At 34.2% G+C, this 15445-nt stretch overlaps 2 protein-coding genes across 3 annotated transcripts in view; one reads left to right on the top strand and one right to left on the bottom strand.

Annotated features, from left to right (window-relative positions):
• The window catches only part of LOC110453894 (putative cysteine protease YraA), a 42967-nt gene that overhangs the window by 1382 nt on the left and 26140 nt on the right, over positions 1-15445 (bottom strand). The window lies entirely within an intron of this gene.
• Positions 263-14249, top strand: LOC110453763 (ras-related protein RIC1-like). Of its 2 annotated transcripts, none has more exons than XM_021503017.1 (3): positions 263-710; positions 11687-11795; positions 12704-14249. In XM_021503017.1, exons 1-3 carry the CDS (start codon positions 461-463, stop codon positions 13005-13007), a joined length of 663 nt encoding a protein of 220 aa, XP_021358692.1. In that variant the 5' UTR covers positions 263-460; the 3' UTR covers positions 13008-14249. The 2 variants fall into 2 exon arrangements, with proteins under 2 accessions (XP_021358692.1, XP_021358617.1); XM_021502942.1 differs by lacking the exon at positions 263-710 and adding an exon at positions 8428-9352.

Below are 15445 nucleotides of genomic sequence, written 5' to 3'. Positions count from 1 at the left end.
ACAAAAAACAAAAGACTACTTAAAATCTCATTAATCCGCGACAGAGACTTTCTGGTGAAATTATTGATAAAATGTTTTGTTTCAGATTCATTTTGTAAATAATCTGATAAATAGAATCTTAAACATGTTCCCATTTTGCATGATAATTTTAGTCGATGTAGTAATGGGGCCTTGTTTGAGAATCCCCTAAGTACTGTGCTTATCAGATTGTGTCAGTCTACTCTACCACATCAAGGAATTAAATTTGTTATTTTAGGGCTACAGCATTTAATGTCCTGTGCTAATCATATACACGGCCATCGGCCGATTGATGTATCGGACCACCCTTTACCGCGAAGGCGTGAATCACTTATTTGATCTAGGCGTCGATGTCATCACGTGACGGGAATTCAATTGTTATCGTGTATGATAAACAAATCACGGTGTCAAATGAAAATGAGAAAGTTTTCACTCTACTGCCATGGCCACGAAGCGGGTATCTGAACGAAATCTTAAATGTAAAGTTGTTGTGATCGGGGATTTAAGCGTCGGTAAAACGTTGCTGGTGGACACGTTTGTTAATAGGGAGGACGAGTATGAGATGTCAAAATCTAGTCAGTTCTCCGTCTCGTCCAAAGGTTCCCTACCTAGGTCGGGATACGCTAGTAAATCGACAAGCTTCATATCTAGAGAGAGCAAGGTCATCAAACTAGATATCTGGGATACGGCAGGTAAGTTCATCATATATGTATTTATTTGGATGCACGTGCTTTAAAATGTTGTTAGTATACTATTTTAAATATTAACAATGAATCACAGTATAGCGACTTTTTCATACATATACAAGAAATATATTTCACAAACAATATTGATTACATCGATCAGGTCATTTGTTTTAATTAACTTTAATTATATTGTAGTTTGCTTCATGCCACAGACATCCTACTACTATCTACTTTATAATGGTTTTATTAAGACAAAGTTCCTCTGTGACACAACTAAGGAACAGGGCGAATATGGCATTAATGATAATTCGAAAATGAAAACGAAGCAGTTAAAGAAATAAAGGCTTCAAAATTAATGTCATCTTAATACAAATACTCCCTCAATAAAAGTCAGTGTGTGAATTTGTGTTGCTCATTTGGCTGATAACCTTTTACGAAATGATGCTCCGTATATGATTAAGTAATATTTGCATCATCACTGTCGAGTGAAATGTACAATAAAATGATTACGGCATTACAGCTTTAACGCTGATTAATATATATCCACTAAATCAAGTTTCGTCTAGCGGTGGCGTTTATCAGTCCGTATAATCATTATGATGATAGGACTCAAGTAATAGTTTCATATGCACAGATGTACTTAAATTACAAAATATAATAACCCCGATATTGTATTTATATCATCTTGATTTTTAAATTTTTAAATGCAGATTGTGTACGGTTCGACATTTTTGCGGGTTTCCAGGTATACATTTCGTGAAAGTCCTACTTACTCATACCTTGTTGGTGTTCAGATCGACGTATTGCAAAATGTACTAGAAATATAATTAGAGAAACGGGGATGGCAGTCATCGAACTCCAACATTCAGATAGTGTGATGGAATTTATCTTCATATACTCAAGTCATTTCATATGATAGTTATCACAAATAAGCTTTTAAAGTATCATGTTATACATTTATCTGCCTTCAATCTTAAACTAAATTAAGTATAAATGACTTCCACATGTCATCGTCGGTGTAAACCAATAGATTCCTGTAGTGCGTCTTTAAGTTGTTCGGTGTAGGATGATTACGTATCCTATCAAATGTGATTCTGTGTGATGAAGTGCAAACTCTTCGTTTTCATCCAGGTACAACCTATGTGCACCTCCTCGTTTATATCACGAATGCATTGCTGTTTGCACCTAGTAGGGTTATAGTATGCCAGTCGTGAAATACAGGTGCATGAAACATGAAACTAGTTCCTTCTATAAACAATGGTTGCGCTAAGGAAATAATAAATAATATTAAATAACGATACGTGTTTTTACGGTCGTTCTTTATATAGTAAAACATTTTTAGCAAAGTCTTGCTTTTTTTCTACATCACGATATTTACTTTTTTATTAAACAAATTATACATAAAATAATAATCCCGCTTAAAATGTATTTTTGAAAAGTATTGAACGAATGCAAAATTATTCACTATCTACCTTGGAGTAGTAACTCGTCGACACGACAGTAGAAATATGACTGAATAGGACACAGACTATCTTAATTTTGAAAAAATAGAGGTTATTTACGACTAGCAAATCCGTAAGTCAAAGGTTTCATCCTTAGATATATAAGTAATTTAACACTGATAAGAAAAGTTGACATTGGAAATGATGTACGGCTGACATGATCACTTCCTGGAGTCTGGTTGGGAAACCAATGAGGATATTAATCTTTCGTATAATCTCTTTTTGTTTTAACAAATGACACATAAAGTTCTTATCTTAACTTTATTGTAAGATCAATTGTAGTGTTCACCATCTGTGTTTACGTAACACATCGTTAGCATCATACAATAAACATAAGTCGGGGTCATTTTATTACATATCCGTTAACCAAGAAACAGAATGGGGATCCCGGCGGACGCTGGTACATCTGACACTTACACTTGTTTACCGGGACAACCACTCGTTTACAACAGTCCGTCCGAACAAAGGAGGACGCACAAGGAAATGATGTCTGTAAGGGCACACAAGGAAGTGATGTCTGTGCTACATGACCATGCGACCAGATATAATTGTACCTTCCCACCTGTTACTAGTTATACAAATCCTATATAAGAACAGTTGATAAGTAAACAAAACGTCTTATATAATATTATGAAGAGTAATGTTAAATAAATGTCGTTTTTGAACTGTTTAAAATAACAAGACAATGACTTTCGCATACTTTCTAGTGTACATTACTTATATCTGGAGTACTCCGTTCGGAAATTGGCATAATGCTACTTGTACACGGTGAGCTGAATTCCCGCACGTTAGGTCCAATATAGCAATGTCAAGTATCCTTTTTTTAGCTGATAAAACAATTTGTTCTACGGTTTAAAATATTTCCATTTTTAGAATGGTAGACAAGAAATGGCATTCGAACAATAAAGTGGTCGCATTGTTGAATTGATTCACTAACTATGTTTATAAATCAACATTGAACTGTATTTGTCCTATCCATTAAGTAATCAGACAGTCGATTTAATAAACAATTTAAACAATTCAGATTTTTTTCCCCCTTAGCAATCAATTTTTATTTCTTTTCAAGCTAAATATTTATGTTTAAATCTATAAAAAGGAGAGACGTTAAATTCAGTTTATCTTCTTTAAACAAATGTATAAAATAAAGTATGGCAGTTTTTCCGGTTGAACATTTAAGTAAATATTTGGAAATGTCGCTACTTATTTAAAACACTTCCAAATTAGTTCACATATATGCTGAGATATGTGATCATCCTAGTTGTTGACAGGTGAGGTGACAATAGTTACATATTCACTACTGCTGATTCAATTATTAGATTTACACCTGGTCTCTTCCTCGTTGTCGTGTATTTGCATTTCGTTAGAGATATGTGTCATATCTTTAACAAGACCATTCGGAGATGATAGATTTATAATCTGGAGTTAAATTCAACGTTATTCCTAGCTTTCATTCATCTAATCAATCTACTGTGGGACAATTTTATTGTCTTTCCTGTTTTCAAAAGGTATATCTATGTATGTTATACACGTTCTTTATAAATATATCACACAGAACAAAAAGACACTCACTCCTTGTATAGCAATACAGTACTATCGTATATATAACACTATATAAAGTAAAAGTAATAGATAAAAGGTGAGCTGAATTACATATTTTTTATCATGAGTACGGCCCCCCGTAAACCAACAGAAGTGACTTTGAATGATACAGTCTCGTTAAAACCCAATAAGTGTGCATGGCATAGGAGAACATGTGAAGTAAATTGAAATTTGCAAATATTGTAAACGGAGGTTAGTAAAAATGAGTATAGTCACACAGACAGTTTAAGTTTAGAAATTATTTCAAAAATATAAGTTTTCTCAATTTACGTGCCGTGCGACGCTATCTATTTGGACTTCATATTAAGAAATTTTCTTTTTCAAAACTAACGACACTCTTGGAGAGATAATTTAATATGAACCACCTTTCAGATTAAACTTTATTATCAGTCAGATTTGAGAGTTAATTTAGTTTAAATATAAAATAATAATAGTATCTTTGAAACAAAAAGCGGCGGAGAAGAGGTTGTGAAATTGGTTCAATAAATAATTAAAAGGATAAATATAAATAAATGAATGAATATGTAAATATATCAATGATATTCAGTTGAACAACAATTGTTATTGAAACCTTCAAGTTTTATGTTGGTTATATAATATTTATAATAATAAATGAATTGACTTGGTAACATGATAGATACGGCTGGTCCTCTGTAAAGGAATCGTCCAATAAAGGTCTGAAAGGTTTTGTATTGCATACAAAAAGCCACTCAGAAAAACATCATCTATATCCCCGTAGAAGCCCAGTGTAAACTCGTTTAATCCCATGTACATTGTAAGATTGGTTCTGATTTCCACTGTAGAAATACTATCATAAACTCATAACAAAAAAACAATGATAAACATAACAAATCACATAATAAGAATAAGCACATACATTATTTTTTCCTTCATTAAGAATATTTTTGTTTTTGAGAAAATTTATTTGAAATTCTGTAAATCTACAAAAGTGACAGGAAAAAGACTCGTAAATCCCTACGAGTGATACCCTTACAAACATACACGCAAATGATACTTTTTCGGAGAGAATCAGAATTGGACAACTCTGGTACACACACGAAAATGTCATATATACATGGCTAAGCTACTTTGGACTTGGTCAATGACCTTCAAAGTTTTCTACAGGTACAGCAAAATAGTAGATTAATCACAATTCAAAAATGAAAAGAAATAAAAATACGAAAAAATGAGATATGATCAACACACATCTTTAATTTAAAGCGAAAATATTAATTATTGTGATTTCAAGAAATATTATGTCCCAGAAATATTTTTAAGCATAACAAATAGCAAAGTAAGAAAGATATTTTCTTCATTTCAATTACGTGGACACAAAGTAGGGAGTGCTATTTAACGTCTTTAACAGATACACATCAAGGGATCAAAGCTATGTAAAAATGTGGTGTAATAGAAAAGAATGTACACTTCGCTGTCATCGTTCTCTAAATGGACCTACGGAACAGAGTTTATAAAAGTGTTCATATCTTATCGCTATAGTTATAACCAAATGGAACCTGGGTGTTGGTGGTTGATCCGTAAAAAAACAGAAAAAAACTACAGTTGAATCATCTACAAAAATGTAGTGTTTTGCCTGTAATTTGGCAGGGATACTTAAAATACTAAAATCAAGCGGGATCAATTATTAAAAATTGTGAGTTTCACGTATCAAAATTACATGGTAGGTGGGCGAACAGAAAACAGAATACGCACACGCAGATGAATCACCCGGTGGACTGTTCCTATGTGTATCTCTTTATAGCATGGTTGTCATTACGTCATAAAACAAGAATGTAAAGTTATCTTATCAGAAACAATAGTTTTTTTTCCACAGGGGTTTACCATCAACGTCATTAATTGAAAACATTATTTATTTTTTGATAAATCTAATAATATATCTGGAATCCCCTCTATTTTTAACCGTTATGTCTTATTCTGACCTGTGACATAAACTAATCATTTCAATTTAGATTTTATAGAAAAAACACGACATTCCATGACATTATAATATTTGAATGTTTTATTATTTGATGATGACATATCAAATAAATAAAACAATCAATTATATAAACAGACTAACAAATAAAAAAAAGATATATTGAAAAGGAAAAAGGAAAACAAATACAAATAACAAGCACCAGGGACAAGTGTTATACCCAGTTATTTATTACCTGTACCATTGCAGATGTTTTAAAACATACAAACATACGCGTTAGCGTACCCAGCGATTACTTCACTATCTAACAATGAGTAATGAGGATTGCCATGTGTTGGCACTTCATTTGGTTGTATGTCTCTTACGTTTGTCTCTTACGTTCATCTTACTTTTAATCTTCCAGCACGAACCTTAGACTCCGAGATATTCTACGTTTAGTGAATTTTGTATATAAGCCAGCTTAATGTCGCCCAGTGCACTACACTCTCACATATATCAGATTTAATCGATTAAACTGATGTATCACGTACATATATCTGATTTTAATTCTTGTCGAAGATTGACTGGCATGGGTTTTTTGGGGAGAGAGAGTATCAATTTTTCTCCTGAATGCATGTTTTCGCCATGTCAAGACGTGTTTTATCTACTTTATTAACATTTTGATATTAACAAGTTTAACCATGTTTAAACATGATGTCATGTTCTAACACATGAAATTATTATGTATCTTATTTCATTTTTCTGTGCTAATTGTTTTCGAGAATCAACTACTTTACTTGTGGAAAAACTTTCGGGAAGGCATTTTCAGTATAAATAATTGTGTAAGGGTAGAAAGTGGTCAGAGGTCAAGTTATGACGTAACGTGATAACATGATTGATAGGAGTGGTTAGGATCCTTACGTCACGTACGTACTCGTTATCTCCCCTTGGAATAGATAAAGTGAGCAGCGTGCTAGTATTATGCGTTTGTGTCGAAAATTAAAATATCATCTGTTTTTAAATTTTTAGTTTGAATTCACAAGTTTAGCTGGCCCCAAAAACTGCTATATGTTTCTGTGAAAAATAAACATGCATATAAGTATTTTGACTTTAATTGACATTCGTCCAACTTACCAGATTCAAAAGAAACGGTAATACTGCAGTAATACAACCTTCGCCCTGATCAATGGTTGCTTACTACTGTAATCAAAATCAACGACATAAAATGTCGCTTAGATTTATGATATTTTAAATGTATAAGATATATTCGTGTCTATAGCATTAACTGATGTATACTTTCAAACAAATTCCTATGGAAACGATGATAAACATGCTAATTAAATCAAGATTTCTCAGGCGCCTTGTCATGAGTGATGATAACGTATGCGTATTCATTGCTGGACATTATTTGCATATTGGTCAAGCGATGTCGGTGTTCACACAGACATGTCACGACTATGACCACGGATGTTCGTTCTCACGCTGACTTAAGAGATATTGACCTAGCTTTGAGCAAATTAGTCAGACAGATCACGTACTCTGACTTGTCATTGTCTCACTGTCCGATGGCCAGTTCACTGTACTAAAGTAACCAATCATTGAGTGCGTATCATAGGGTATAGCAGAATCAATGCGGCATCATAGCCAACAATGACTGCTTAACATCGTTAACAAACCTTCTTAACTGAGTAAAACATGTTAAAGAAACTTGTTCATCTAAACATTAAACCAGGATTCATTGTTCCAAGTTCGTAATATCTGTTGTACTCTTGACATATAACTTCACTTAAGATACCGAACACTTAATGAAGGTACCCAATTGCCTGTATTTTATGTTTTTAACGAATATGAATTAAAACGACAAAACTTCCTAATGTAAAACGAATTTATAGAAAATGAAGTTTATGGTCTACTGACGCACTTTATGATATTGAAGTGGAGTCGGAATCCAATGTATACTCTTTAAAAGTAAAACTCCCTAACGGTTGAGGAGATTTTAACATGGTTTTAATTCACACTGCACTAGTCACCAATAAACAACTGCATCATGTTGTGGAACCCCTACATTGCAAGTAGTCATATAAGTGACCAGTTGAGAACTTGTGTCTCTTCGATTTGTTTTTATATCCCGTTTATTACGTGTAAAGGAATATCACAGCAGGTGCTTAGCTCAAAAATAATTATTCAGGATTAGAAAAACAATTACCAAGAGTTTGTTCATATCGTCTGCAAATTTTTATTTGATTGTCTGTTACATGTGGGTTTCATTCGGATAATAAATCGTTGAGAACATCACAAAAAAAATGTTCAATTTTTACAAACAAAACTTATAACGCCACAAATATCTCAAAGTATTATGATTTCTCTTGATTTTGAAACATCTTAAAGAGGATGAATAAAGGCCCTGAATGAGATGTAAATTCCTCAGACCTGTTGCATTGTGTATAAGAACAGGTGATCGTCTCTGTGAACTTTGGCGTCACAGGTCATTGTGTTCACTACAAGGTTTCTGCCATTGTTTATGACTATGTGTACACACGACTCAAGGCCACCCGGCCGTCTATACTTATATCGCAGCGTTATCGATAGTGAACTTCTCACTGGAATGTTGTCCCGCCTATCAAACTATACACACTCATTTCATTGGTCTACACCGATCGCTATTATCGCCGATATTACTCAAAAGCACGTGTCGTAGCATGGGGTCATATATATATTATCTTTCGCATGTCGAGGACGTTTAAACACATGTGACAGTTTAACTATTCTTTTTATAAAGCTTATACAGTATAATACAAATGTTGATTCAATTCACTTTTATTTCTATCACATTTTACAACAATTTCACATGTGTGACTGTATAGTGCCTAGTTCTGTTAGATGTAGCCATGAACTAGTCATCTGCATGTGACTATTCAGCAACATTGGAATGCTCTGTAACAGGTGAATGGAACCGGCGTCCCGGAGAACGGTTTTATCTTAATGACGGATGAGTTTTCCTTTACTATGTCCTTGTCTTACGCCACTAAACTTTGAGGTGGACAAATGGAATTTCGGTAAGAATATGACTCTCATTTTACATTCACTACTGAATGATATCATCGAAGAAACACATGAATCCAAAGTATTGTTATACCAGCCTTCGGAAGGTGCTAAATCTCAACGACAACATAACATCGACTTCGTTCAAGAATTATCCACTGAAGACATCGCAACCATTGCTCGCAGCAGCAACATTAAAGCGAAACAACTCACAGCTGGTGGTATCCGATATCGACAGAGGAGGAGGACGGAAGACAATAAACGTCAATCTCCAAGCATCAAGGGATATATGACAAGTAAATTGACGAAAGACACAGCACACTTGAACAACAAACTAGGCGTTCAGAAGGAACCCTATGTAGACCTCAAAGTGAAAGTTATATTTCTCGGAGCAAGTGGTGTTGGAAAAACCAGAACGTTCGAAACCTTTGAAATAGTCAACAAAGAAAAGTGTCATTCAAAACATGTGAAACAATATCATTCTAATCATATGCAAAAAACTTCAAATTTAAAACTGCCAAGGAAAGCAACGTATGATTCGGTCGTTAAGCGAACCAGTGGGACGGTGAAAATGATTGTCTGTGACACCGCAGGTAAACCTTGTATAAAATCAAACGTGGTAATCTTGACTTTACATTATATACTTGAGAGACAAGGCATATATCTTATACATGAAATCTAAATGTTTAAATCATTTGTTATAATGTATATGGTTGTAATTTATCATGGGTAGCATGATAAAATGATAATTCATAAATATTAACATAGACATAAACTGTAGGTCTATATACACATATTAAGTGGGAAGATACGTAAGTATGCGAATGAACGCATATTATTTACTCCAGCAAATTAAGTAAATTGGCGACCATGCAATCACAATTATAAGCTTTGATTTACATTGGTAACGTTAAAAAGAAAATTCCGAAATATTTTGATTTTAGTACGATGAGATAAACCCGATGAACACAAAAATAGTTTTAATCAATGGTGAAAATGGGTAAAACAACCCCTCTACCCAGTGGTACGATGTAAATGCAATTTAATTGTAGAATCACCTGTCTTCGGGAATGTTCCCGCTAACTTTAAGTGTGATGTACTCTCCACGTGTAACATGTATTCAAGGTTCATTGTCCCTGAGGGGAATATTCCTATTGAAATGAATTGTTGTGAAGGGAACAATAACTTTCAGCAGCAGGTATACTATTTACAGCCACTCTACTTTTGCAGACGTCACACATATGGTAAAACCATATGAGCAGGATTACATAATACAACTGGCTCAATCTGGAGCAAGATATCATAAAACTTCTTATAGATACACAAGTACATGCTCGCTGTCTGCTTTGTCACGAACAATTCGTCAGGATTATTACATACTCTGATGCACGTATAGCAACACAGATACTTTATGACTTAACCACACAGTGTATAAACATATTAATATAACTATTTATTTTTCAATCTAAGAATAATTTATTGTATAGGTCTTACATACAAAAGGAATTGGGCAACAGACAAAGCCTGTACAAGCCCTCTCCTTAAAGTACTGATTTATGTACATTACATGTACATGTATAAGCAATGTGCTAAGCAGATAATGCATAGTCAAAACTACCACTTTACAGTGTGTAATCTTCTTATAATTAATTATAATTAAGGTTTACGACTTAAAACTTAATTGCCTAACTAAATGCTTAATTACTACATATAAATAAATTGTATTAATTTAGGCGATCCAGACGCCATCGTATATAAGTAAAATGTATTTAAAAAAAATCATTTTATGATCTTAACAGACAAGCAGTCAGTACGCCCTTAGTGTTCTTTTGTTGGACAAGTCACGATAACACTGACGGTCTAAGGTAGTAACATTGTGTGTCGGATCATGAGTGTCCTGGTCGTTCATTGTTGTAGGTGGTCAGGCGCGTGTATAGAGAAAACGTTTACTGGCCAATGTCCAGCGTTTTGTATAACCAAACAGTTACAACCTTGACCGTTGCCAGAACTTGTAAGTTCAATCGTGTGTAACACAGGTAGAGTTAATGACATTGGGGATTAACGTCTTTAACAGAAAAAGAACACAAAATACACTAGTCACTGATAGGATAAATGTACAGGGTATCTCTTTGTAAACGAATTGAAGATATATGGTAATTCATATCAAGTATTTCAATCTCTTTGTAAACGAATTGAAGATCCACGGTATTTCATACCAAGCATTTCACCATCTTCACCTTACTTTGAACCATAATGGAATCACGACAGATATGTAAACACGTATACGTTATGAAATGGTCAGCTTATGCCAGAGTAAACAATAATAAAATGGAATGACCTTGGGTGTTAAACACGACACACGGTCCTGTTTGTTCTATGAGGCAAATCACAACAGTCCGTGATACAAGTGGTCAGTTTGTGACACAAGTGGTCAGTTTGTATTAAAACTCCACTCTTGTATTTGGGACAACTTGGTATAGAATGACTTTGATGATCGCAATTGAAATTCATACTTGAAAAGTGCAACATACATAATGACACAGAACATGTACCCAAAAAACCGCAAAAGACACAGACATAACAATGTAAAAACACGGTAACTAGAGGTTAAGGCACGCCATTTCTATTTCTGTAGTATGTATAATCGTAAGTGTATGATTTACTATGCTAGAAGCGAGTATGTATAATTATTGTGACATGCACTATCGGTAGTTCCTAAATGATAATTTAAACTATTGACAACTGAGAAATCTAGACTTATGTTTATATGTATAATAAAATAATAAGTATCCGAGATAACCGCTAGGCGTTTCTGCCTTCTAGGGCTTCTTACTTTATTGTATATGTATATATTGATGCCATTGTCTTATCAATGTACCCATTACTTTATAATTATAAATTACCAATGTTGTTTCCATGTATTACAGGTCAAGAAAGGTACCGGAGTCTAACGTCCTCCTACTACAGAGGAACGCACGGCTGTCTCATCCTCTTTGACGTCAGAAAAGGACACACCTTCGACAGCGTCCAATCCTGGTAGGTAACATTGCGGAACTATCAGTCAAGACAGCTCAATTTAGTTTATACCACCAGGAGCCGTCTTTAGTAATAAGGGTGGCCAATGATGTAGCTTATATTTTCTGTCAAAAAAGGCGTTAGTGACAGAATAGATAATAAAATTATACAATGTAATAACGTTACATTCCATGTCGGGAGCACTTTAAATAAATCCTTCGATACTTGACGTCACTAGTTGCACTACCTAACACATACTAAGTAGCGACATAGGAGGTTATTTACAATACTCAACATCCAACAACTTAAATACGGACCATGTAATCTACCTGTATGTTATATTCGCACATTTTGTTTTTCTTTTAGTTTATTTATTCATTCGACATGTATTTATAAATGAAAAGTTTCAGCTATTTTCTATTGGTGATATTGTTATCATTTGCCACGAGGTAAGTGTAAACACCCGCAAATAGATTTTATATTTATACACACTGGACATTATGACACACAGACAGCACTGTGAACGCCAATACTGTAGATACTGCGTGTGTTACAACTGTGCTGTTTATTACCTGTTACATCCCAAGTTAAGACATTGATATGTTGGAAATATGTAAAGGCACAAACAACGACAAACGCTCGCACCCATTTATAAGTCTGCATATTTAATAAGTAGGAACGCGACAGATAACAACTGTAATACACTTGTATGTTATAACTGATATTGCTATATAATACAATCCCTATACCAATGTATTATTTTTAGTACCTGTTTGTACATAAACTTCATAATCAAAGCTGGAACAATAGTGGAAGATATGACGCGATTGTTGACACTAAAAGAACATTTAATTTTCAGATTTATTGTGATTTATCAATTTTTGTTTTCCCATCGTTTTAATACATTCGCATCTTTTTAATGTTTATAGGTATAATGATCTGGAAGCTTACTGTACATCACCGGAAATGATCTCAACTATTCTAGTCGGAAACAATTGTGATGCAGAAGACCGAGAGGTGCCGAAGGAAAAGGCCGTAAAACTGGCGGAACACATCGGAATACCATACATGGAAATACGTAGTGACAACACCCAAACGGTGAATGACGTTTTCGAAGCGCTTGCGGATATGATAATTGACACGTACAAGGTCCACCCCTCTCTGGATACAATTTCTACCTCGACACGGCTCCCAAAACCATCGCATAAACATCGCACTTGGTGCTCGTGCTGACAGACTTTGGTGTTAGGTGTGCTACTGACTCCGTTAAAGCTACGTCAGACAAACAGCATGTCAGCAATAAGTGTTTAAAACTTGAAGTAAATAATAACATGCACATGTACTGAATTACCTACACTGTGGACTATATTCTATAATGGTGCCTCATATGCAACTTTATATTTCGGTGGAGAGAGAACATATTTGTTCTGACATTGTCTTTCATATATCAGACATTCCTGCTTCTCCAGGAATGCAGAAATCTCATTTGACCATAACGGTTGTTGCAGTTATGCACATTTAATATATTTATATCGAATGTTGTTACTTACATGTACGCTTACAATTCAAAACTTCCAGAGACAAATGTCATCCATGTATGCATTATTAATGCAATGACGTCATGCCATCATGACAACATGTAAATTGCACGTTGTTTTAACTTGGAAACAGTGAAGCGGTCAGTTGTTACTACATATTTTCTAAATCCCGAATTAGCATGATGGAGATGAAATACATGACACATTTTTTAGAAATATATTTTGTTTATGTTATGTATGATATCAAATGTATATTGAACGCAATATTGTTTTAAGAAAAACCATAGAGACACCTTACAATTGTGCGTTGATCTATGACCTAAGCAACATGAATTTATAAAAAATCAAATTATCTTTAATTGATAGTCGTTATAATTAACATCACGTTAGGTCTTATACTGATGGTATGTACAAGTTCAAAGAAACAGTTAACTATCTAGTTCACGTCAATCACATTTCCATATCAAATCGGGACCTTCGTACAAATTGCTGGAAATATACATATTGATCACCTATTAAATAAGCCAAAGAAACAGAAAATGAAGCAGTCAGAGACTACCACAAACCCCCACAGATAACACCAGTAATGATCGAATCATCTGTTTATTTATTACCTATATTTATTTCACTACATCATCACTATTTCGCAGACGTAATAAATTACTTGCTTTATAAGAAATTTAATATGTTGTTGTTATTTTCGAAGATGCTCATTTCTGTTATCAAAGACAATCTGCAAACATAACATCAGGTAAATTTGGTATGTCTGAGGAGTTTAACACAGTAACGATTATAATATTATGACCATAATTGTCCAAAATTACACTTCGCATTGCTGTCCAATGAAAGGGTTTGGATTTGGATTTATCTGAGGATATCATAATTGTTAAGATATTTAGTGAGAATACAAAAGTGAAAACAAAACCGAAAGAATTGGAAAAAAAACCAGCATTACTAGGCCAACATTTAAGCACAGGAAAGGATTACACAGAGACTTCTGAGCCATAACGGTCACCTGAGATGTAAAACAATTGTTATTTTTAGTTGTGATGTGACAAAGAAAAGAGGAACATATAAACCAAATATAGGTTTTTAACTGTTGGTTCGCCGACAAAAGAATGTTGTGTAGTGACCATTTATATATACCATATACATATGTGGTAACTATGAGAAGACTGTATACCAACTTCCAGTGTATCAGTTGCACAAGGTAACTATTACGAAATGACGACATGCCATTGAGGCTTTTCGTTCCTGGGAAAAAAAGAATGTTCAACCTATTTCACCTCATTTGGTCATGGTCTATCTGTCATCACATGACTATAATTCCACAACTTTTGAATATTTTTTCCACTGGAAACAAACACGCATGATTCAGGCATGGGGCAATTACATTGGTAATGTAATTAATTAAATTACACATTACATTGGAAAAGTAGCATTACCCTTACCATTACCATTACAGGGTTTGTTTTCTTAATGTAATTAATTACCATTACAATTGCATTGCCAATGTAATTAATTACCATTACAATTAAATTGCCAATATAATTAACTACCATTGCACATAACTTTTATTTAATATTCTCGGTATATTATTTTTAATCCAAGCCAATAAAAATACAAGTTTAAATGACATATTTACCTTTATCTGTTATGAACTTGTTGTTTGTGTTTCATACAGGGAATTCACATCACTACATATATACAAAATGTGTGTATACACTCGCATGGTATGTACATGTACTCAACTCTGGGAAGATGTTCTGCTCAGACAGCTTACACTACATAGGTAAACATGCATATTGCATTTTATCATCATCAGATGTTCAAACGTTTCGTCATTTAGACGGCATCTGTCTGGGCGGAATCCTTCTTCCCGGCTAAACTGAATAGTCTCTCGACTGAAGCTGGAGATGGTGGGATAGCCAGTTTTGACAGAACAGGGTATTGGACAGAGTTTGCTTGCCAAAATGACAAAGGGTCATCCTCCATGTCAATACAAAGGTTTTCGAGAAATTTCTCTGCTTCCTTTGGTGCCAACCCAGATTGGTGTCTTTTCCTTGGGGTTGCTCGCAGAAACCTGAAGAAATCCATCTTGCCTTAAAATACCCTGTTGTGTGTTTGGGAATT

This window comes from Mizuhopecten yessoensis, unplaced genomic scaffold (assembly GCF_002113885.1).
Source record: "Mizuhopecten yessoensis strain PY_sf001 unplaced genomic scaffold, ASM211388v2 scaffold83, whole genome shotgun sequence".
NCBI classification, from domain to species: domain Eukaryota; kingdom Metazoa; phylum Mollusca; class Bivalvia; order Pectinida; family Pectinidae; genus Mizuhopecten; species Mizuhopecten yessoensis.
Note: the sequence above shows the minus strand (reverse complement) of the source record. Positions and strands in the feature narration are given on the sequence as shown.